Here is a 25,095-nt window from a genome sequence, read left to right as displayed (position 1 = left end):
TATTTGTATCATTTATCTTGTATTTGTTCACTGCTTTTTTTTTTTTTTTTTTTGAGACAGCATCTCAGTGGGTAGCCCAGGCTGGCCTCAAGCTCTTGGGCTAGAGTGGCTCTCCTGCCTCAGGCTCCTGAGTACTGGGACTATAGGTATGAGTGCTCACCACTACACTAGAGACTCAATAGTTCCCAGTGGGAGAATAAGAGGCGAGAGGGCACAAATGGGATATTTAGAAATTCTGCACAAGTCAAAAGGCTGGCTTCTCCAAAATGTTCACCTTTTTCAGTGGTAATATGTGACCAGTGGCACATAAAAAGAGGTAAATATATCCCTGTTTGGGGCACAGGCTAGAGAAGACTATAAAAGATAATCTTCAAAACTGGGCATCAGATGGCACTAAAGCTTGGACTTGGTCCCTGGGCTCCTCTCACAGTCACGAACCAGAGGGACAGGGCTTAGGGTGAGGGAGAAAGCTGGGGTTTGGGAGGCAGACTAGTGTACTAAGAGTTCAGCCTCTAGGCTTCAAGAAGCCTGGGTTGAAGTTCTGGGATCTGCTCCCTTGTGTCTACGAGACTTTGGGGAAGCAACCTACCTTCTCTGAGCCTCATCTATAATACAGGGATGATAATCATACTTTCCTCCCAGGGCTGTGAGGGACTGAGTAGGACCATGCATATGAATGGGTTAATATGGACATTTCATTACTTGTTGCAGGCAGGAGTTGACTTACTTGAGGTCACCCAGGAGGTCTGACAGTAACTAGTCTGAGGCCTTATAAGAAAAGTCCAGTGGAAAGGGAGTTGGAATCAGAAAGACTGGGATAGAAATGCCACTCGCTATGCCATTTACTAGTGTGAGCAACCCAAGCCTTTCTGATAAAAAAAAAAGTTCACACCTTCTACTCTGCAGAGGTTCTGAGAATTAGATAACATTATATAGTGAAGTGTGCAGTGTAAACTCCAAGCCCCACTCTGATTAATGTTTACAAACAGCAAGTGGGTTGATATTCATGAGGATGCAGGGCAAGAAAGTCATGAAAACTAAGGACAGGCAGTTCTATGATTTGTTTATTCTTATAAACACGTTTCTATAATACAGTTCAGAGAATAAGTAGAGGCACATGGCTATAATTTCCACCACAGTCTGCTGTTGAGGGAGATTTAGTGTGAGGATGGGAGCTGGGGGGTATGTCCAGGTCCTGGGCTAACTGGAGGCCTTGAGATGAACTGTGCAGGGATCTTACCCACCATGTTTTGACCCAGGCCTGAGCGCCGAGAAGAGTGGAAGAGTCACACAGAGTCAAATGTGGGAAGCCAATGCTCTGTTATTTCACTGTAGTCCTAGGATAGGTCTCAGTCTACCTATACCCAAGGGGTTGTAGTGGTTCTGATCCACTGGCCCACAGGGAAAGAAATGTGTCAGTCCAAGCCTTCCCTAGAACTCATGTCACTCTGGGGAGACCTAACTAGGTCTGCCCTTTGCACTGGAATGAATACTAAATACAAGTTAAAAGATTACTTTCATGTCAGCTTCTTCCCATAAAAGGATCCTCTGACATCTAAGGAGAGAAGCATAAATGGGGATTGGATTATCTGCCAGAACTCAGATAAGGAAGACAGCTTGCAAAGTTCAGGGGGAAGAAAACAGCACTTCAACAGATGCTTCAGAGAGGGAATAAGCAGAGACAGAGATCAGTCTGATCAGGTGAAGTGGGAGCCTGAAGCCAGGACTCCAACTGCAGTGAATGAGGGGGTAACATACAGAAAAGCTCTGGCCTTGACTTTCACAGAATTACTGTACTGCCTAAGCCACCCCTATCTTTTTCCTTATTTTCCTAGGGCAGCAAAAAGCACTGGCCCTAAAGTAGGACTAGAATCATCTGCCCCAAATGTAGGCAGAATGAAGAGATTCTGAATCACTTGGCAGTAAATGGAATGAAGGTCACAGCAGGTTTGCACTGGGTAACCTAACCCAAGGCCTCAGGAACAAGGAATATCAACAAATAAGAAGATAGCTCCTCTGTCCTCTAGCACATAAGGGCTAGGGAAAGACAGAACTGCTAACTGCTGCAGGGTCTTTGGGCCAAAATCCTCAGTACTTTCCTGTGATTAAATTCCTGATTGGCAGGTGGGTGATGGGGCATATCACAGGCTTCAGCTCTGTCATCATTCTCATATCTGGTTCATTCATTCACCTTGAGTGAACAAGGGGGCATTGGCTTTAACCGACACTTTTCTGGCTGGTGCCCAATGCTCCATCAGGCAGTAAGGTTTCTGGCAGACTTGGAGGCACTCTGGGCCCGCTGAACCACTGTGGAACACTTCTCCCGCCGCAGTAACTTGTTGTTCTCAAACAGTCCTTCATTGCGGGGTATTCCATGAGAACCATCAGGGAAAGTTAGCAGGCCTTTGAGGAGAACAGAGAAAATATGACAGTGGCATTAATGTCTCAGAGATCAGCTTGATGTGGTGGACAGAGAAGAAAAAACCTCACAACTCTATTTAGGAGTATTCTACTGGGGAGTTCAATGGATAAGTAGACATGAGAATTAAAACTGAAAGGCCTATTTCCACCTCACCTAAGTTACCACTCTGCTGGGCTGAAACTTACCAAAACCATCTACTCTGCCATTTTTAAATTCCCCCTCAAAGGTCATGTTGTCGTGTCGAATGAAGACTCCAACGCCATTAAACTTGCCCTGGGCAAACTCTCCCTCATACCTGCAGAGACACCAAGACGTTAGCCTTTCGTGGGCCAGTTAGCTGTCTAGGCTAAATGTTAGAAATAATGTCGAGGAGCAAAGCTGAGTCTGCTTGGCTCAGAGCTCCATCCACCCCACCACCCCCTTCCCAATCAGCAAAGAAGGTGCAGAGAGTATGCATGATACAAGGCCCTAATCCCAAGGAAAGAACATAAGCGAATGAAGGTGGGGTAAAGGGCCACTCACCTTGACATTTCCAATTCTAAACCTTCCTAAAAAATAAGCAGTAAGAAAAAACTGTTTACTCCTTGTCTGTTTTCTGCACGGCCTGGGACAAGCTCATGATTGACCACATATTCATCAATGGCTCAATTTTATATTCGAGCCTCTGTAGTTTAAAAGCTAAGAAAGGAATGGCCTAGCACTCACCTTGAGCCATCTGAGAAGGTCAGTACCCCAAAGCCATTAAAGAGTCCATTCTCAAAGTGACCTAGGTAGGTGCCACCATCTGCAAACATCAGTTGACCAAAACCATGTCTGCGGCCTGAGAACAGAAGGACAGGAGTCAGGTTGGAATGGGCAACTTCATGGTCCATTCTTATTCCTAGCATCCCACACTTTCCATCACTCTACCCACAAAAGAAAAGAAGCGGTGTGGTAGCAGGGCAGTCAGGCTCCAGGAAAACTTGGCTCCTGGAATGCCCTTCTTAGATCTGGAGCAGGTCTCTCCAAGCATGAGTGATAAGAGAGCTCTTCAATAACAACAGCTAACATTGGTAGTGCCTTTACTATGTGCAGCCATTCTTCTAAACACTTTGTGTTTATCATACTTAATGTCCATGATAATTTTATGAGGCAGGCACAGTACTATTATTATCATTAAACAGATGGGGAAATTGAGGCAAGGAAAAGCTAAATAACTTATTCAAAATCCCAGAGCTCTAAATGGTAGAGAGAAAATGCAAATGTAGCAGAGGCAGCCTGTCTTGTCAGCCCTGCTTACCTTTACCTATATTGCCTCGCTAAGCAAAAACAAAAGTACCCTTTAGTATTATGAAGCTACAAGGCAGACCTAACAGGCTGCCTGGCAGGACTGGTTTGAGGTCTGTAACTTGGGCTGTGCTTACTTACTGACCTGACCAGAAAACTGAGCAGATGCGGGGAGCCATCCTGCCCTTCATCATAGTGTGTAAGCATTCTTTTGGTGGGTAGACTGCGCAGCAGAGTGTCAGGATGCCTCTCCTCTAAAAAGGTCATGATAGAGGACAGCAGGTGTTTGTGGGGACAGGAGAAAAGGCTTGGAATGGAAGGAGGTAAGATCACAACAGCACAATTTCTCAGGCTCAAGAGTTTATCAGCTGGTTGAAGTGGCTCATGCTTGTAATTCCAGCTACTAGGGAGGCAAAGATTGTAAGGATTGCAGTTTGAGGCCAGGCCAGGCAAAAAGTTAATGAGATTCCCACCTCAATCCGAAAACCAGGTGTGGTGGCTTGTGCCTGTGATCCCAGCTACTCGGGAGGCAATAGATAGGAGGATCAAGGTCTGAGGTTGGCCCTCAGCAAAAACACAAGACCCTAACCTAACAGCAAAATAGGGTTAAGGGGTATGGTTCAAGTGGTAGAATGCCTGCCTAGCAAGCACAAGGACCTAATACTGTCAAAAAAAAATTTTTATCAGCTACAGGAATGTGAAAAGAAGAACAAGACACAGGCCTGGTTACAGTGCTAACTGCCCTTCATCTGTGCCAGTACATAAATGAAAGGCCAGTCTCCTGGGAGCAGTTCCAGGTTTGCTAGGATTGGACCCATGGGACTTTCAAGTGGCCAGGTTGTGGTTCCAAACTGAACATCATTAAACTGCTTCCTATATAGTGTCAGGCTCCCAAGAATTTTACTATTCCTATGAATAGATACTCCAAATATAATGAGCTGTCACAGAAAACTCAAGGCAATGAATGTCATTTCCTCTTAAGTGTCTGCCCTAATTTCCACATCTTCCTTCTTAAGACTGACTGCAACCAAGTCATTGCAATGAATTCTGTACTAATTTATAGGCACTTAAAATAATTCATTCTGATCTGCACTTACTTAAGAAATTCCCAAGTAACACAACTAAAGGATGAAAGGATGTTAAAACACTGCAAATCTGGAAGAGGAAAGATTTAGATCATTTCTGGTGACTGGATTAATAATAGCATTTTCTAATTCCTTTATTTAACCCTAAAATAGAATAAAGGAAAGGTACTATATGGAATTAAGTCCTGGAGTGGAATGAAGATCCAGTAAGTTGGCTGTCTATCCTGATATATTTTTCCTTCAGTCAAATGAAGTGTTCATCACTGGATTACCCACCCCCAGGAGTCCTTCTCACCCTCCTTCCACTCGCCACGATATTCCTCCCCACTGGAGTAGGTGAAGGAACCTTTTGTCAGGGTCATGTTGACAGCTTACAGAAGAAAAGGGTAAAAACTGTAGGACATAAACAGAGGAGAACCAGTGTCATGAGGTAGCTGGAGGAATGAACTACAAAGCAATCCTGCAGATATACTGTAAAGGCTGCCAGCCTGGTAAGTACATACTACCTTGGGTACATTTAACAAAAACACCCCCCTCTCTAACAACTACTACTACCACCACCACCACCGGCTCACCAAACACTGTTATCTCCTACATGTCTTAAAGGTTTTCAGCCAGTTCCTATGTTTATGACCTGGGATGGAAATGGAGGCTTAACCTGTAATGCTACTATGTGCTTAGTCAATATATAAAACATAGTGTTTTCCTCAATGAAGTTATAATTTAGTTCATAATACCAGTAATTGAAATACTGAATTATACCAGAGACAATGTAATTAGGACAAACTTGGGTGGTGGAAATTAACAAAGATACAGGATGGGCAGAACTTAAAACAAGCAGTGAAGAAAGCAAAGAGTAATTCCCAACTGAGAAAACAGAATGAAAACACAAAGAAAAATGTAAACATGGGATATTCAATGGGAAAATAAGAAGCCTGGACTACAATTGAGGGTTTATTTAGGTACACTAAACCGAAATCTTAAATCTGGTGTGTTGTTTTTTCCTGTAACATATCAGTCATTCTGCTCCCATAAAGCTGTATCCCCCTAGACCACCTGCTTATACCTGGATATAGTATTTGGCTTTTGTTGGGTAATAACACACCACCCTAAAACACAGTGGCTTGAAACAACTATTTACCCTGCATACTGTGAGTTATTAGTTTGGGGCTGGGCTCAGAAGGGCAGCTCTTTTGGTCTTGCCTGAGTTCATTCGTGCATTTGTGGTCAGCTGGGACGGCTGATTCACATGGCCTCACTGTTCAGCAGAGTAATCGGAACTCTTTCACATGGGGCAGAACAAGTTCAAGTTGAGCAAGATGGCACAAAGCTCTGCTTTATCACCGTTGCTGACGCTCCGTTAGGCAGGGCTATGCACATAGCCAACTCAGATCCAATGGGTGGAGGAATAAACCATCCACTGGGGGAATAATCCTCCCTCTTTGTGGAGAGGATTCTTAAATCCTTGTGGACCTGGTGCCAATGGCTAGCTTCCTTTTTTCTTCAAGTCCCAGAGAAGCTGAAACCACATCCAATGTTAAGGGTGTTATTGTCAGAGTTTTATTGATCACTTACTGTACACCCTAAGTGTTTTAAAAATACATTATCTAATTTCATCTCATGATGAAGTGGGTATTATTATTTCTGCTTTACAAATGAGGGAATTAAGGTACAGAGAAGATAAGTAAATCACCCAGCTAATACGTAAAAGTTAGACTCAGAAGCTTGTCAGCTGGCCTCTAAAATCCATGCTCTTAGCCACTAATTTATCCTGTTATCCTACCAGTACAATATAGTGATATTGTGGACTCTAACAGCAGAAAGAACGAGCTCAAATCCTAGTTCCTATAAATGTGGGCAAGTTATTTAAGCATTCTAAATCTCAGTCTCCTTGTCTAGAAAGTGGAGATAATAAGCCTATTTCAGAGTTGGCAGGTGAAATAAAATAACATACATGAATGCTTGGCCCTGCCCACTAAATGTTGGATTCTTTTTCATCCTTCAAAGAGATACCTCAACTCATGCATTTATTTACTGTAACAAAAATTTCTCTTTGGGATGGCATGTGGCTCAAGTGGTAAGAGCACCTGCCTAGCAAGCAAGAGGCCCTGAGTTCAAACCCCTTTGCTGCCAAAAAAAAGAGATGTGTTTAACAAATATAAGTCTCTGAGTTCAAATCCCAGTATCACCTACAAACAAAATAACAAAAGAAATTTCTCTAAATATTTTGTTCAGTATAAAAATGCTAACATAATTCAAATTAGATTTAGAAATAGAGCAATTCAGCAAATTTGACAAATGAGGTAAATACTAAGAAAAAAAAATAAGCTACAGTTGCCACCCATCTGTTCTTTATCAATATCTTCTGGGATATGTTAACTTTGGACATTTTTTATAATGATACTGAAAGCCCAGAAATGGTCCCACGTGACAATAGCCTGGTCTTACCAGAGCAGGATCAGTCACAACTTCTAGGTTCTGGTACTGTCCTCAGATCTTGTTTCAGACACAAGGGAAGATGAGTCCTGAGAACCCCTGTGCTCTCACCCAAATACAGAGTAACATTTTCTAGCTCCATAATGAAACCCAGCTTTGACATGTTTGGGGTCATTCTTATGGGATTTTCTCACTTCTCCAGTTATCAGTCAGCAACTCCATGTCTAGGACCTCTCACATTAGGTAACATATCTCTAGACAAGGACCATTTTTTTTTTTTTTTTTGCATACTGCAGTCCTCCAAACATCTGGGGCTACCTGCTGTTCCCTTTCTGTCCTATCAATGTCCCATAGGGTCAGCATCCAATTTCAGGCTCACAAGTCTCTTATCATCAGCCTGGCATCAGAGTGTGCTGGGGTAGAAGTCAACCAGACTGTATTGCAAATACAACATTAATGAGAGGAAGAGAAGCAGTTTTCCATCAGAATTGCGGAGGAAAACTACTTCCAGTCCAGCTAGGTGTTGTGTAGCTTCAGGCAATCTTCAGCTTTTCCCAGAACTAATTAAGTCACAGCAGCAAGTCAACTGATGGTACAAATTAGAAATATTTCATCCCTTCAAAACACATCCATCGGAATCTGAAGAGCTATATCTTTCACTAAATCTCATAGCTAAGACTACCTTATGACTAAATCTGTAGGAAGATTGTAGGACAAAGGCTTTTCCATTAACTGTTTGGCTGCAGTTAGCCAATTTATTTTCACTCAAAATTTGGAGAGAGTTGCTGCAATAGGATAAGAGTCACAGTGGCAGGGGGAAGGGGGGAGAAATGACCCAAACATTGTATGCACATAAAAAAAAAAAGTCACAGTGCATACACAGGCACTCAGAGGAAACATGCCCTTAGACCTATTTACTTTTCCTAAAGGCCACATGAAACTTCCCATCCTGTTCAAGAGGACTAATAGAAGGTTCCTAAAAAAAGAAAGGTTTCTCTAGTTTGAGGATTATTTATGTACATGTACAAGCCATGCCCTTAAATTGTAAATTTAATTACTTTTGTGGTATGCTGTCAGTTCTTGGACCTATATCTTAAATATTTTAAGAAAATCAATGAAACTTGAAAGGCCATCTTTCGAGACCCAGGCTGGCCCCAAACTCTCATTCCTCCAGCCTCTACCCCAGTACTGGGATTCCAAACATGAACCACCATGTCCAGTGAAAAGCTATCTTCTTATTACCAAAAGTGACAGACTGTTTTTTCTAAATATGTTGGCAATAATATCTCCTGTCTTAAATGTTCTTCTACAATCTGACCTTGCTAGGTAGTCCAATTCCTCTCCTTCAAATCTAAACAGGCTCGTGAATGCTTAATGCAGTACAGCTGGATGGAAGTGAACGGTGTTCTGAGGCTTTATCTGCAAGGTGATACAACTTGTACACTTGCTCACTACTACAAGCACATTTGGAGACTCAAGTCACCATATAAGTAGTCCCACTACCAGAGTTTTCCAGGCAGATGAAGCCAAGCCAGATAGAGAGCTCATATGTTGTTGCCCCAGTTGGCCATCCTCATCTTTGAGTGATCCCAGTTCAGGCATTCAGCGAAGGAGCCTTTAAATGACTCCAGCTCAGATACTGTGGAACTGAGAGAGGCCAACTCCATAGTGCCAGGTCCACACTCCTGATCCACAGACTATGAGCATTGTATGGTAGCTTTAAGCTGCTAGTTTTGGGGTAATTTGTTATATGGGAAGCAACAGTAACTGGAATTCCATCTTTCAACCCACCCCACCACTATTCTCTCCTACTTGTTTTCAAAAGTATATATTACAAATTTCCATTCCTTTTTGATGTAGGGAGAAATGGCAAATTCCCTTCCACAGCTGTTGGTTGAAATCATGTCCATTCCCGAGACCAAATCACAAGCGCTAATTAAAGGGAACATATGTAGAAGCCATGGGTTTGGAGCCATGATTGAAAACATTTAGCTAGAAACTGCTATATGTGTTCAAATAATTGATATTGTCACTGCCTGGGACAGTGTCTGAATTTTGATTTATAACTTTTGCATTAGCCCTGCTAATTAATAGTCAATTGCAAGCCACTATGCAAAAAAGGAATTTCACCAATAACCATGGTCACTGAGAAAAACTAGTACAATACAGAATAGTGAGTGCTAATGAAGAAAGGAAAGCCTAACACTTTAATAAGAGATGCAAATCAGTATTTGTATTAGGTATTCAAATAATCTTGTTAAGGAGAATAGATGGCCTACGGGTTTGGCTCCAGGTTGATACGTGGAATCTAATCACAAACCAAGATGATTCACACTTCTACTGGCACTCACCCTTTCCAAACTCTTGGTAGTTTCAAAGGATCAGTCTAAACATTTACCTAAAGGAAAATTACTACTTTGTCTCTGTAAACCAGAACACTATTACTCTGCACAACAGACCACATCCTTGCTATCTTTATTTTCTTCTGCCTTCCAACAGTTCCAAATAGAACTGAGCCAGTAATGAGAATTTTTGTTTTCATTGTTTGTCTTAAGTTTTTAAATCAAGTTTACTAAAGTACATTTATGCATTCACAATAACTTGTGTCTAAATTAAGAGAATTAAAAACAATCTAACATAAAAGGGAATAGATTTTCGGTTAGAGGCTATTGTTTGGAGGCAGCCACTTTAACTATTCACATACATCTTCAAATTGTCCCCTAAAGTGACCTTTCCTAGAATATGACAAGTCTTACAAAAATTCTTTCAGGCTGAGCACTAGTGGCTCATACTGTAATCCTAGCAACTCAGGAAGAAGAGATGAACCGGATCTCGGTTTGAGGCTAGCCCAGGGAAATAGTTCTAGAAATCCTATCTTGAAAATACCCAACACTAAAAAGAGCTAGAAGAGTGGCTCAAGTAGTAGAGTGTAGGCTCAGCAAGTGTGAGGCTCTGAGTTCAAACTCCAGTACCACCACCACCACCAAAAAAAATCAGTTATAAAGAAAGCACTTGGAGGCTTTGGGTCCTAAAGAGAGGAAAATGAAGCCTCTGATGAACAAAGATTAAGCTTCTCAGGAAACTAGGAGGGAGAGTCGAATCTTATTTTTAAAACATTTTTAAATGAGCGTGACAGTTTTTTTTTTATCTGCTCGCCACCTCTCCCATGCTGAGGATCAAATAATTAGGGCTTTAAAATTATAATGCTAATCCTCCTTCACTTCATTTGAAACCTAAACAAGTATATGGCACCATATAAAGGTCTTATTCAGGAAGACTGTGGGGTGGTTCAATTGAAGAAGATGGGAAGAAAACATAGGTATCAGAAAGATTAAAACAGACACACACACACACACACAAAGACGACTTGGGAGTGATGGGACTAGGGAGCAACACTGGGAACACTGCATCAAGGAAAAGAACGCCCTCCCGGGCCGGTTCTAGTACAGCGGAGTTACTCCTGCTGGTACCTAAGCAGCTCAGAGATGCTGGGCTGTAGGGATACCATCCATCAAGTAATTGAGGCATCCCATTCCCCACGCCTCGGTAGGGACTTTTCTCCACCGAGTGGCAGAGACGGCCCCAAAACAAACAAAGCCCTAGACTTCCACCGGGCACCCCAGCCCCGCTCCCTCCCTCGACCGGCACAGCTTTCCCGCCGCTGCTCCTCTGCTCACACGGTCGGCCCCTTCGGACCCCAGACGCAGCACCGCCCCCCGCCCCGTCTCTATCGAAGCGGTGGGCTCTCCCGCTGTCGGAACTCGAGGTCCAGGTTCGGGACTCCCATCGACAGCTGCCTTCAGATCCGCGCGTCAGGGATGGAGCCCAAGCCGTCTACTCTCCCCTCCCAGGCTTGACCACACTCTCTCGGCCCCCTCCCCCCTGCGCCGTCAACCAACCTGGGCTCGGCCTTTCGGGACGACCGTCACGCCCAGACGCGGGACTCAGGCGGCCGGGACCTTTGCTCCACCCGGCGCCCCACTGCCACTTCCTCTCCGCCACCTCCACTAGCGCCTGCCCCACTGGATGCCGCCATCCCGAGCGGCCGCACTGAGCACAATTCCCGCTGCCCATTGGCTGTTACCTAGACAACGGGGAACAACGCCACTCCCCATTGGCCCATCCCGCTTCCGCGCCATCTTTGTGCGGGGCGGAGTGTTTCGAGCACCCAGGCTGAATATCTGAAAGTGGGTGGGGCTGTGCCTGGGGTCCCATATCAGCAACCGCTATTGAGATAGAGGACTCAGCTCTCGCCTACCAAGATGCGGCCCAGCAGAAATATTAACCCCAACTAAAACCAAACATGTCTCCGAAGCATCTCTGACCACCAGCCCAAGCCGCCCCGATCCTTAACACTTGCAAATGGCCCCTCCGTAGACTTTGAGGATACAACCTAAATCCGGTGTTACAGGTACAACTTTGCAATTTGTAACGCGCTAGACAGGGCAACTGTCCTTTAATAACCCAGTGCCAGGCACTACAATGTTAAGACACTTTCGCATTCATTCTAGGGATTTGTGTTGTCGTTACCCAGATCCTTTGTGTTTAAAGTATAGTGCCAAGATTGGAGCAATCTCCCCACACACTATGCACACTACTCCGTGTGTCCATATGTTTTTTTTTTTAACTGAACTGTGTGATTGCAGCATGATGCTAGATTTCTGTGACGTTTAAAAAGCCATGATCGCTTGTTTCGTGGGACTTGTCTTACATGTGCGTGGAAGAAATCTAAGGCTCTCTTATTAGGAGAAGACAAGTACATGGAGAGAGTACGCAAATCACTTCAGATTGCTTTTCTGGACTGGGGTTTCTTCAACTGTAGACTAGAAAATTATAATGATAGCAACAGCAACAATAATAATAACAATAATAATAAAGGCTCAGCCAGGCTCCGGTGGCTCACGCCTGTAATCCTACCTACTCATGGGCCAGAGATCAGAAGGATCGTGATCTGGAAGCCAGCCCAAGCAAATAGTTAGCAAGACCCTATCTCAAAAAAACCCATCACAAAAAAGGGTTGGTGGAGTGACTCAAGGTGTAGGCCTTGAGTTCAAACCCTAGTTCCGAAAAAAACATAACGTAACATAATAATAAAGATTCCCCAGTGTTACCTAAAAGCCAACCAAAAATGTTACCGAAAGTCAGCACAGCTATCTACCTGGGTCCTTGCTTCCTGCAAGAGAAAAAAAGTTTGTTAGGAAAGGAATACACTTTCAATACACTGAAGGCAGGACATCTCTAGATGAGAATGAAAATGGCTTTGCCACTGTAAAGCAGTCACTCTACAGCTAGAGCCACACCTACCTAGGATTACAGGTGAGAGCCACAGCACTTGGCAGTATCAGTATTATTTATTACTTTTTAAAAAAAATTATTATAATTACTATTATTTTGTTGGTACTGGGTTTGAACTCAGGGTCTTGTACTAGCTAGGTAGGTGCTCTACCACCACACCTCCAGCTCTAGCATCAACATTGATTGAGGTGGGTCTCAGAGCATTAAGTTCCTCCCCAGGCCACAAGGCTAGAATAGGTCTACAGATTTACAATTACTAACCATTATAGAGTTCACCTGACCCTTAAGATACGGTTTACAAGCCTGGGCTTTTGTTTTGTTAAGTAAAAGATCTATTGTGTGAGGAACTTATGTTGACCCACCTGAGGGTAGGTGACTCAAAAACATCTGTGACATCCCATGACATTGGTGGGCTATTTTGATCCTAACAAGGGCTTTTAAGTATTTTTCTCTAAGGGACCTTGAAGAATCCTCCATTATAGGTTTCCTTTGCATGTTCCTATGGCTAATGGCTAACTGCTGCCTAAAACCCAGGACTTGTAAGTGTGAAGTCTTGAGTTCAAAACCTAGTCCTGCCCCCCCTCAAAAAAGGAAATTTATCTGGAAGTGATACCCAGAGATGATGATTGTTTGAAGAGCGGCACAGAAGGACAGGCAGGAGGCAGCTCAACATCAGCATAGGCTTCATTCGGGAAAGAGAGCCTGTGGAGGGGGTCTTCCAGCAAGAAAGCTAGAGCCCACTGCTGCATATAGGCTTGGGGGAGATACAGGGGGAGCTGGTGGAAAAGTACCAGGAAGGTCACTGGTTGGGAACATTTTCTTGTGGGTCACTAAGGAATGCTGTTGCTGGGCAACCAAGGAAGATAAGTTGTGGTGAGGTCACTCATCTGTTCAACTGTCCTTGGCACCCACCTGGAGGTAAAGGTTAACAACTATCTCTTTGTCAGTCTTTGGTGTTGGGTGGGGAGTTTCCAGAAAGCCACCTGCTAAGGGGAGGGAGTCTGATCCTAACATGGCTGCCTTTACTGTTCACCCTAACAATGATGATGGTTATAATGATGCTGATGAGGAGGAAAAGCAGAGAAAGATTGGAGGTAGAGAAACTCAGAAAACATTGTAAATTATAACAATTTAAGCCATCCTAAAAGTTTCAACATTAAAGTGGCATCAGTAGGAATGGAAAGAAAGTGAACAGGAAGCATATTTCATAGGGCAATTTAACAAGAAGCTCTACTATCTGTCTGTCTATCTATTATAGTGGTAGTGGGTTTTGAGCTTAGGGCAAGGTAAGTGCTCTACCATTTGAGCACACTTCAGCCCTTTTTGGTTTTTAGTTTATTTTTTCAGGTAGGTCTTACATTTTTGCCTGGGGTCTGCCTCAAACTGCAATCCACCTGCCTACACCTGTCATGGAGCTGAGATTATAGATGTGAACCACCACACCTAGTTTGTTTAGTTAAGATAAGGTTTTACTTTTGCTCAGGTTGATCTCAAACTGTGATCCTCCCAATCTCTGCCTCTCGAATAGCTGGGATTATAGCTATGAGCCACCATGCCTGGCAAGAAGCAATATTCTGTACTGTTAAAAGCATGGAGCCAGTCTGTGTAGGTTTGAATCCAGCTCTGCCACTTACCAGCCAAGTGACCATGGGCAAGTTATTTTTTTTTTCATCGCCTCAGTTTCCAGCATCATAGGGGTTATAATGGCAGTTATGAGTCAATCCATGCATGCAATGCACTTAAAACCTAGTCCATACTTAGCATTTGGTAAGTGCTAGCTTTTTGTATGTAGTTGGCAATATTTTGGCACTATTTTCAGTAAAAGGGAAATCAAGTTCTTTTAAAAGGCAAATACAGAAATAAATTCTGAGAGGGCTTCCTTAAAGAAAAACTCAGAATTCCATGGAGAATTCTAAATCTGGGACCATAATTTGAAGCTTATGGGCTAAATGAGAATGAATGATAGCAAGAGATCATTTTTGTGGCTATGGCTCCTGGGAGACAAGAGGCAGGCATCCCTCAATTATTTGATGTCTGGCCAGGAAAAGGAAATTAATTAACTGTGATTGAATGGAGCAATGGAACCCTATATGAATCTTTGCCTAGAATGCTTTATTTTATTTTTGGTTATGCTGGGGAGCAAAACCAGGGTCTTGGGCACACTAGGCAAGCACTCTAACACTGAGCTACTTCCCCAGCCCTAGAATGGTTTATTGTTTAAGATATTCCCATACATGCAACTGGACAATAATTCTCAGTATTTCTACTGAGCTGTGGCAATACTTTGTCTCAAGAAAGAATGATTATGAAATATTGGTGACTTTGTGGCTGATCTTTTGTGAAAACTCATGTCTCTCATTTGTTGATCACTTCAAGCAGAAAAATAGAAACATGAACAATAACCTCAGCTGGGCGCAGGTGGTTTAGGCATATAATCCCAGCTACTCATGAGGATCAGGAGGATCCAGGTTTGAAGCCAGCATGGGCAAATCATTTGTGAGACCCTATCTTAAAAATACCCAACTCAAAAAAGGGCTAGAGGAGTGGTTCAAGTGGTAGAGTGCCTGCCTAGCAAGTGTGAAGCCCTGAGTTCAAACCCCAGGACTGCTAAAAAACCCAAAATAGCAAAACTATAATAACCTCAACAGTGTTACAAGGCTAATATTTGTTAGTGCTTTATTTTTAAACAGAGGACTAACAAATGAGTTTCTTTTTACGAACTAAGTGCCATAAGTGTTTACATACAGATAGATTTTTATTTAATTAAGTGAAGTAGGAATAATTGTTCCCATTGTATAGATGAGGGAACTGAGACTTGTCCAAAATAACTAATCATTGTAGAGCCAGGTTTCAAACTTGAGTGCCTCTGATTTCCAAGCCCGTGCTTCTAACCATTACATTCCACATTTCAGACGGCAGTATTAGGATAAATTTTAACTGAAACAGCATTCCATAGATTTAAACATGTAATTATTCCAATTATTTGTCCTTTTTCAGGTGTCATCTATATTCATCCCAGAATTACTTTCGGGTGCCAGGGTTTGGAGTTGGTCTACTCCACCTCCCTTCCCTGCTCATGACCTAAAGTTCCCTGTGGCCTTTCCCATGCCTGGAGGCCTCTCTGCTTGGCTCCCTAGGTCCTTGGAAGCCCATTTTAATCCTGCTTCCCCTCAGCTAAGCAGGCTGTTATTTTCCACAGGCTGTAACCCTCCTCTTCCTTCCCTACAGCAACTCTCTGTGCACCTTTACCCCCCTCTCTTTTTCTCCTTCTCCTGCTCCTTGGTGACTTAATACACATTTCTTTAGAACTTAGCTCCTGGCACAGGCTCTGCATACAGCTTTTGCTGACTCTCCAGCTTACTCCCAAATCAGTGAACTATTTTAATGGAGTTTCAACTAGCATCGTTGGCTCTTTTCCTTACAGTCTCAGATAGCTGGCAAGGGCTGTATCTTCCCTTTTCCACTAATAAAAATGTGCTCAGCACCTACTGTGTCTAGACACAGAGAATTTACAATGGAGAGTAAAGCTTTACTTAACTAACAAACATTAAGCATTAGATCAGGCACTCTGTAAATTGCATGGGGCCTTGGGCTGGGATTTTTGTGTGTGTGAGACTGGCGTTTGAACTCAGTTTTCGCGCATGCAAAGCAGGTGCTCTACTGTTTGAGCCACACTTCCAGTCCATTTTGCTCTATTTTTGGAGATGGTGGTCTATAAGAACTATTTGCCCGGGCTGGCTTCCAACTGCGATCCTCCAGATCTCAGCCTCCCAAGTAGCTAGGATCATAAGTGTGAGTCACGGCTTCTGTCTGAGGGCTGGGATTGTTTAACGCTTTTAATTGAAGTAGCACAGGGAGAGCTGTTTCTTTGCTTCACTGCTGTCTCTCCACCACTTAGAACTTAGTAGGGGCTCAATTAATGATACAAAGTGACTTTTTTTTTCAAAGTCTCACAGCCAGTTCATAGTAGGCACTCAAGTTGTGACTAATACTTAAATTGCTGTTATGAAAAAGCCCAAAACCCGGTCAGCCAATTGGAAGCTAAGGGCGGGGCTGGACGGTAGAGGGCAGAGGGCGTGATTGACCCGAGTTTTTAGCTTCTTGAGCATGCGCAATCTTCATAGAAAGTGACTGGAGAAAAATGCGGAGGCATCGATTGCGTAGGAGCAGGTTCTGATTGGCCACTGTGCGCGCCCGAGGGGCCGTGCCTACTCGTCGCCAAGTAAACAGGGTAGGCTAGGGGCGGGGCCACGGAAGCCCCGCGACCTGGTTGGCCGGGCGCGAGGTGGGGGGTGCCGCGGATTGGTGGTAGCTGCGAGCTCGGCTGTGTGCTGCGCGCCGGGTCTGGAGCCGGCGGTCTGAGGGATGGACGAGAAGAGCCCTTTAATGTCCCCCGAGAGGGTCCAACCCCCGGAGTACACCTTCCCATCGGGCTCTGGCACTCACTATTCGCAGGTGCCGGGGGGCGCGGTCCGCGTGGCGGTGGCGGCCGGCTCGGGCCCCTCTCCGCCAGGCTCGCCGGGCCACGATCGAGAGCGGCAGCCCCTGCTGGACCGGGCCCGGGGCGCGGCGGCCCAGAGCCAGACCCACACGGTGGCGGCACAGGCCCAAGCCCAGGCCGCGGTGGCGGCGCACACCGCGCAGGCCCACCGCGAGCGGAACGAGTTCCCGGAGGACCCCGAGTTCGAGGCGGTGGTGCGGCAGGCCGAGCTGGCCACCGAGCGCGGCATCTTCCCCGAGCGCATCTACCAGGGCTCCAGCGGAAGCTACTTCGTCAAGGACCCTCAGGGGGTGAGAGCGGGGCGGGGGCCGGCGGCGAGGAGGGGACCCGAAAGGCTGCAAAAGGGAGAAACTTCACAGCGCCATTGCCTAGCGGGATTTTGGGATGCCTTTGAGAACTGGGGACCGGAAGCTCTACGGAATGAAGAAATAAATCAGAACCTTTTTGGTGGGGGAGGCGTGAGCGGAAAGTGAAAAGAGGAAATTGACCAGATACAGGCCAGGGCCTGTGGGGGACAGAGAGGTGCAGGTAGATGCTGCTTTAGGTTCCTTACTGCTTGCTGTTCGGCCGTGGGCCCACAGGTCTGGGGCTTTGGGTCTGTTCTCTTTTCGGACCCAAGTAGTGTGCGCTGTTCTGGAGAATAGGCGACCTATCGGGGGTCCTGAGGTTTCTGTTCCAGTCTCCCGCCATGATCTGAGGTTTCTTGTTGACAGTCGTTGGAGAGAGCGTGGGTAGCCTCACCGGTTTCAGCTGCCCTGATTATTGCTCGCTTTTGGAAAGAGGCTCACAGCATTTTCCGCCGTTCCTCCGTTTACAATGTGGAGTTTTAAGAGCACGGGACTGACAGTCCGCTATCTTTCGCTTTCTCTTCTTTCCCAGGACTATCAGCAATTTACTTATCAGCTAAGGCAGAGTTTTGCTGACTTTTATTCTGTCCCCTGTATGTGGATAAAGGGGAATGGGGCATGGGGTGACCAGGGCAGCTGAGAAGTGACCTTTATCCTTTTTTGTATTTTCTTTTTTGGTACTGGGGTTTGAACTCAGGGTCTACACCTTGAGCCACTCCACCAGCCCTTTTTTTGTGATGGGTTTTTGGGGGATAGGTCTCGAACTAGTTGGTGGGGCTGCCTTGGAACCACGATCCTCCTGCTCTCTGCCCCGCGAGTAGCTAGGCGTGAGCCACCAGCGCCTGGCATGTCCTTTTCAAATTTCAGAACTTAAGGCATTTGATTTAGGTCAAGCCATAGATATCATCAAAAGAATAGGGAGTCAAGAACTATCAAATCTTCTAGATGTGCCAGATGTGTTCATTGGGAAAATGTATTGTTACGCCTATTAAACGATGGGTGTCAAAGCTCTCTCACAATCTCCCTGGCAGCTCTCTTGTATGGATCCTTTAGATGGGCAGTGAGCTGTTTTGATGAGAGTTCTGAGTGGCCAGGATGGGTTGTGACTTGTACTTGGTCAGGTTCTTTGAATAATTCAGTTATTCATCCAGAGTCATCCCTGAGTTATCAAGAATCAGAGCAGTTCTGTTGTCAACTTTGTTTAAGTAGATGGAGTTGGGGAAAAGCTATTAGGGTAATAATTCTAAGGCCCTTAAATGAGGGAAACTCCACTGGGAACCCTTATTTCTAGAAGCAAAGAAAGGTAAATGTCCTGGGGACCTAAATGTCAGCAAGAGTTGGGAATGTGGCTCAGTTGTAGCATGCACAAGGCCCCCATGTTCAGTTCCCAGCACACACACACACACACACACACACACACACACACACACTCACACACAAGTCAGCAAGATGCTGACTCAAAAAGTCATTTTTTTGAGAACAGAATAAGATTTAAGATAGGAGTTTGTTGGGGCAGGGACTAGTGTGTTGGCTGATGTGAGGATGGGCTAAAGATTGTCTTTGATAGATACAGGAGAAGAAAGAAGAATTTTTTTTTTCCATGACATTGTAAACAACTCTCTGGGAAGTATGTCAGGTCAGCTGAGAAGTGATCTGGTACTCTGAGAGGTGGAAGTAATAAGATCTCTAAATTCTGTCTGGCAGGTAAAGTACTATCTTCTCAGTACATACACAAAGAAGGACAGACCATAGGTATGTTTCTTGGTGGTATTCAGGATCTCTAGAATTTCTAGGTCACTATTCTTTGTTAGAGGTGAAATCAACACACACAGAAGCCAAGTCAAAACTTAATTGAGCTGGAAGCATAGCTTAAGTGGTAGAGCACCTTCCTAGCAAGTGGAGACCCTGAGTTCAAGCAGCACTGCTGCCAAAAAAAAGAAAGGAAACTTATTAATGTAACCATTTTGCTCCTGCTGAGGAAAATGTGGTTTAAAGCAAAGGACCACTTCCTAAACTGCTGTGGAGAGTTAGACTGGTCCACAGACTCACTGTAGTTTTTTCTTTTTTTTTTTTTGTGGTAGTGAGGTTTGAATTCAGAGTCTACACCTTGAGCCACTCCACCAGCCCTTTTTTTGTGATGAGTTTTTAGGGATAGCGGGGCTGCCTTCAAACCGAGATCCTCCTGTTCTCTAACCCCTGAGTAGCTAGGATTACAGGTGTGAGCCACCAGCACCCGGAGGCACTGTCACTTTTGACCCTGCTCCAAATGCATTTTATTTAACAGATATTTCCATATATGCTAAGTATTTATTTATTTTTTTTTTTAGTGATACTTTCATGCTTGCTATGCAGGTGCTCTACCAGTTGAGTCACTCCACCAGCTCTATTTTGTGAAGGTTTTTTTCCAGATAGGGTCTGGAGAACTATTTGCTGGGCTGACTTTGGGGAGAGGGTTTTTTTTTTGTCTTTTCTTTTTTGATGCCGGGATTGAACCCAGGGCCTCACGCATGCTAGGCAAGCACTGTACCACCGAGCTACATCCCAGCCCTGCTGGGCTGACTTTGAACAGTTATCCTCCTGATCTCTGCCTCCCAAGTACCTAGGATTACAAGTGTGAGCCACCGGCCCAGCCTAAGTACTGTTTTAAGTGCTTTACAATAGTAACTCATTTAATCCTCATAATGATCCCAGAGATGGCTACCATTATTATTCCTGTAGGTGACAAGAGCGAGGCACATAGTATAACTAATCTGCCCAAGGTTTCTCAGCTAGGAAGTGATAGAGACAAGCATATTGAGGTGGAGGACATTCTCCTAACCAGTGCTCTTTTGCCTCAGAGTTAGTCATCTAAATTTCTGGTTTCTCTTCAGCTACTATTTGGTTGCTATTGAACTTGGCTGTGTGTGACTAGATATTTTGAGATGATAATGACTTGATAAAAGGCTCATTTCACTCATGTAAAGAAAAGTCTACAGACTGCTCAAGGCTGGTATGGGATTTCACTTCATCCAGAATTCAGCAATGCTTAGTGTGTGGCTTCTACTTCATACTTCAAGATGACTGCTCAGGCTGCAGACAAGATGTCTGCCTGTCATCCACTTGGAAGAAGAAGAGAATATGTCACCACCCTTAGGGCCTTTTCTAGAAGTTGCACCATACTCTTCTGCCTACATTTCATTGTCTAGAACACAGCTACAGTAGGGACTAGGAACTATAATCTTTATCTTGCCTAACTAAAAATCAGGAGTCTTGTGTTTGTGGAAGAAGAGGAAACAGAGTAGGGGAACTGATAGTTTCTTTTTTTTTTTTTGCAGTGCTGGAGTTTGAACTTAAGGCCTATACCTTGAGCCACTCCACTAGCCCTTTTTTGTGATGGGTTTTTTTGATAGGGTCTCTCGAACTATTTGCCCAGGGTTGGCTTCTAACCTCCATCCTCCTGATCTCTGCTTCCTGAGTAGCTAGGATCACAGGCGTGAGCCACTGGCACCTGACTGAGCTGGTCATTTCTATGATAGCTGTTTTTGAAACTAATTCTGAAAGATTCTTAAAAGATGACAGCCCCAATTCCATTTCCCAATTTAGGATGGTTTCTGCCACAGGAGTGATGAGGACCTGAAATAGTAAGATGGAAAATGCTAGATTAGAAGTCGTGATGGAGCATGCTCATGTTACCCTCCTCACTTACATCCTGTGGTTCAGGTCTCATGTTCACTCAACTACTAGTGTTTTGTTTTTTTGTGGTGCTGCGATTTGAACTCAGGGCTCTTAATAGGCAGGTACTCCACCACTTGAGCCACACCCACAGTTCTTTTTGCTTTAGGTATTTTCCCAATTAGGGTCTTGAATTTATGCCTAGGCTGGCCTGGACCTCTATCCTCCTACTTATGCTACTTACAGCATCCTGAGTAGATGGGATGACAGGTGTGCACCACCATACCCAGCTTTTATTTTTTTGAGGTGGAGGGTCTCTTCGACTTTTTGACCAGGCAGGTCCTTTAACTTCAGTCCTCCTGATATGTGCCTTCTGAATAGCTAGGATTATAGGTGTGAGCTACTGTGCCTAGCTTCTGGTATGTTTTTTGAGTATTTTCTCTTTCATGTGGACAGTACCACATGATCATTTTGCTAAGTATCACAGAACAAGGCTGGCAGAGTTGCTCAAGTGGTAGAGCGCCTGCCTGGCAATCATGAGGCCCTGAGCTCAAACCCCAGGACTTCCAAGGAAAAAATAAATTACCGAACAACATGTGACTTACTAGTTTAAGAGGATTAAATAAGCTAGTACACATGAACGCCTCTGGCATAGTTCCTGGTGCTTAGCAGAAACTGTCAGTTTTTTGTTTAGTTCTGTTTTTAAGTTATATGTCTACAGACTTGGATTAGGCTTTCTTCAATATATGATATTGCATAAGACAGAAATAGCATAATTTTGAGATGACACTTTCATAATCATTGAGAATAGCAATTTACTAGGTAATGCTAATTGGTATTTGCATCAAAATACCAATTACAGTGTCTGTAAAGCACTGCTCACATGTTTAGGAACTTGGCTTCATATTGTGATTTTCAACCTTTTTTTTTTTTTTTTTGGTGGGATTGGGGTTTAAACTCAGGGCTTCACATTAACAAAGCAGGTACTATACCACTTGAGCCACATCTCCCATCCACTTTGCTCTCCTTGTGATCATTTTTTTTTCTTGGAGCACTGGGTCTTCTGTTTGCTTGGCCAGGACTCTTACCTCTTAAGCCACTCCACCAGCCCTACTTTGCTGTTGTTATTTTGGAGAAGGGGGCGGATCTCATGAATTATTTGCCTGGGCTGGCCTCCAACCACAATTTTCCAAGTAACTAGGATTACAAGAGTGAGCTACCAGGACTAGGCTAATTTTCAAACTTTTTTTTTTTTTTTTTTTGCAAGTAAAGTGAGAGAGTTTATTGAGATAGAAAAATAACAAAGAGTAGAGCCCCCCCAGAGCTGGGAGGGGTCCCAAGAGAGGGTTGCCCAATTTTCAGCCTTTTAAACATGCTTTATCAGCAGTTTGTCATAAAAATGATGTCTTTTACCAAGTTTCAAATATTCGGATATTGAACATGCTTCTACCTGTGTCTTCCAAGAAATTCTTGTATCCTTCCGCTTGGTTGAGAACCATACTGATAGCCATCACCAAATAATCTCAAGGAGAAAAGTTCTTTTACTAAAAATTTGAACAATCAAGTTTGTAAATCCTATGGAGATGTAAGTCTTGAGATTTTATGCTTCAACTACCATCTGTTACAGGAAGCTGGCCCAAGCCACACTTTTTTTGTTTTTTTGTGGTTCTGGGGTTTAAACTTAGGACCCACACTTGTGAGGCTTGCTAGGCAGGCACTTTACCTCTCGAACCACTCCAGCCCTGTTTTGTGTTGGGTTTTTTTGAGATAGGCTCTTGAGAACTATTTGCCTGGACTTGCTTCAAATGGTGATCACTGTGATCTTTCTGATCTTTGCCTCCTGAGTTGATAGGGTTGCAGGCAGGACTCACCAATACCCACCTTAAAGCCACAAGTTTTAATGGGTAAGGCAGGTTGGGTCCATGGTAGTCTATTTGGACTCCATCTTCTTTGAGGATTTCTTATATTTGGAGTAGCCCATTCTTCCCTTTTGTAAAACTTACCATGTAAATAAGGTTTCTCTACCTAAATAGCTAAGTCAAAGATTGCTGTTTCCCTCCAGTCTCTACTCAGAATACAGCAGTTCTTAGACTGTGGTCCAAGGACCTCCCTAGGAGTTCCTTTCGGGGGTTCAGGGTTAAATGTTATTTTCATGATTGTAAGAATTTATTTGCCTATCTCACTGTCATTTCCTATAGTGACTGCAGAGTGGCAATGTCCAGAGATCACATGATGTGTGATGCTGAAACAGAATGAATACTAAGGAAGATGTGAGGATACAGTTGTTTTCTGTTAAGGCAGACATTACAGAGATTTTCAAAAATGTAAAACAATGCTGATCTCACCAAGATGTTTTTTGAAAATAGTTACTTTTCTTGAAAATATGTCACTTATGTTAATGTGTAGAGTAGGTTCATTTTTATTATTAAGTGAATTAACATTTCATTGTTAATTTCAAATACAACTTTTACCCACATAAACAAAAGCTTTTTGGGGTCCTTAATACAAAATTTTAAAGGAACTTTTTTTTTCTTGGTACTGGGATTTCAACTCAGGGCTTCCCACTTACTAGGCAAGTGCTCTACCACGTGAGCCATGCTCAAGCCATGCCCCAGACCTTGATCCTCCTACCTCCCACCTCTCTTATATCCATATAATTTGGATTGTGGACACCACTCCTGGTTTGATTGAGATTGGGGTCTTGCTAAGTTTTTTCCCAGGGCTGGGCTCTGTGATCTTCCTGATCTCTGCCTGCCAAGTAGCTGGGATTACAGATGTGAGCTACTGCACCTGCTAAGAATTTAATGTAATCTTGAGACCAAGTTTGGAAAAATATCCACTTCATGTTCACCAAACTTAAAAGAATTTTTTTGTGTATGTGATGAGGTTTGAACTCAGGGCTTATATCTTGAGTCACTCCACCAACCATTTTTGGGATTTTTTTTTTCTTTTTTTTTTTTTTATTGTGGCGCTGGTACTTGAACTTGGGGCCTACACCTTGAGCCACTCTACCAGCCCTTTTTTTTGTGTTAGGTATTTATGAGATAGGGTCTCACAAAGTATTTGCCTGGGCTGGCTTTGAACCACGATCCTCCAGATCTCTGCCTCCTAAGTAGCTAGGATTATAGGTATAAGCCACCAGCGCCTGGCACAAAAGAACACTTTTATTAAAGGTCACTTCTGGGTATTTCACTGTGCAATATGATGATGTGCTTGAACTGTTTTTTGGGACATGGTCTTACTGTCATTCAGGCTGGTCTTAGAGAACTGAGATCCACCTGCCTCAGCCTTCTGGGTGCTAGGATTCTAGATATGTGCTACTGGGTTAAATTCTACTGTCTTAAATTTTAGTTCCTGGGGAAAAGAGATTTTTTTTTTTTAGACTGGGTTTCACTATGGAGTCCAGGCTGGCCTCAAACTCAGTCCTCCTGCTGCTGTTTAGCAAGTGCTGAGATTATAGTTGTGTACCACCACACGTAGCCTTGTTTTGTTTTTTTGAGATGAGGTCTCAGTCTCACTATATCACTCGGGTTGGCCTTGAACCTCTGGGCTCAAGTAAACATTCTGCCTCAGCCTCCCTGGTATCTGGAGGTACAGGTATGTGACAATGTGCCCAGCTCAAGTGCCTCTTTTATCATCGTATGATGCCTCCTTGTCACTGCTGGTTAGCTATAGGAAACTCTACGTTCCAGGTTCCAGCAATTAATTGTGCATCCTAGACACCTGCCAGTGTGTAGTTCCTTCTTGTTGTGCAGTTCTTTTTATCCTCAAGTGCATGGACTGCTACTACTGAAGCTCTCTGCACTTCACCCCCTTTGTTAAAGGGGGAGATTAGTAAGTGGGTGTTAAGGAAAGGTGTTTTTAAAATATTGGCACCAAACTGAAACTTTCTCTTAGATGTAATAAAGGAATCAACAGTCTATTAAAGAGGAGAGGATGGTGAGAAAAAATGAGGCATTTTCTTTCTCAGCTGAATACTGGTGGGTGGTTTTCTAATTTGAGTGGTTTTAGAGTTCTGTGTGAATGAGGAGAGTGTTCTTGATTTTGAGTAACATATGAAGTGAACATTAGCTTTGGAAATTAGGCCAGAGG

At 43.8% G+C, this 25,095-nt stretch overlaps 2 protein-coding genes across 3 annotated transcripts in view; one reads left to right on the top strand and one right to left on the bottom strand.

Moving 5' to 3' along the window:
- Positions 1–1,046: 1,046 nt before the first annotated feature.
- On the bottom strand, positions 1,047–11,250 carry Morn4 (MORN repeat containing 4). 2 transcript variants are annotated; one of them, XM_020177752.2, is made up of 5 exons: positions 11,109–11,250; positions 5,069–5,166; positions 3,128–3,242; positions 2,608–2,717; positions 1,047–2,403 (listed from the first exon to the last, which is right to left on the bottom strand). In XM_020177752.2, the coding sequence occupies exons 2-5, from the start codon at positions 5,133–5,135 to the stop codon at positions 2,255–2,257; spliced, it is 441 nt and encodes a 146-aa protein (XP_020033341.1). In that variant the 5' UTR covers positions 5,136–5,166; positions 11,109–11,250; the 3' UTR covers positions 1,047–2,254. The 2 variants fall into 2 exon arrangements, with proteins under 2 accessions (XP_020033341.1, XP_073934696.1); XM_074078595.1 differs by lacking the exon at positions 5,069–5,166 and adding an exon at positions 3,834–3,942.
- Positions 11,251–16,785: 5,535 nt separating this feature from the next.
- The window catches only part of Pi4k2a (phosphatidylinositol 4-kinase type 2 alpha), a 37,959-nt gene continuing 29,649 nt past the window's right edge, over positions 16,786–25,095 (top strand). Inside the window, exon 1 of the mRNA XM_020177756.2 lies at positions 16,786–17,295. Coding sequence (XP_020033345.2) covers positions 16,870–17,295 — 426 coding nt within the window. The 5' untranslated portion in view covers positions 16,786–16,869. The remainder of the gene's footprint in view (positions 17,296–25,095) is intronic.

This window comes from Castor canadensis, chromosome 7 (assembly GCF_047511655.1).
Source record: "Castor canadensis chromosome 7, mCasCan1.hap1v2, whole genome shotgun sequence".
NCBI classification, from domain to species: Eukaryota; Metazoa; Chordata; class Mammalia; order Rodentia; family Castoridae; genus Castor; species Castor canadensis.
Note: the sequence above shows the minus strand (reverse complement) of the source record. Positions and strands in the feature narration are given on the sequence as shown.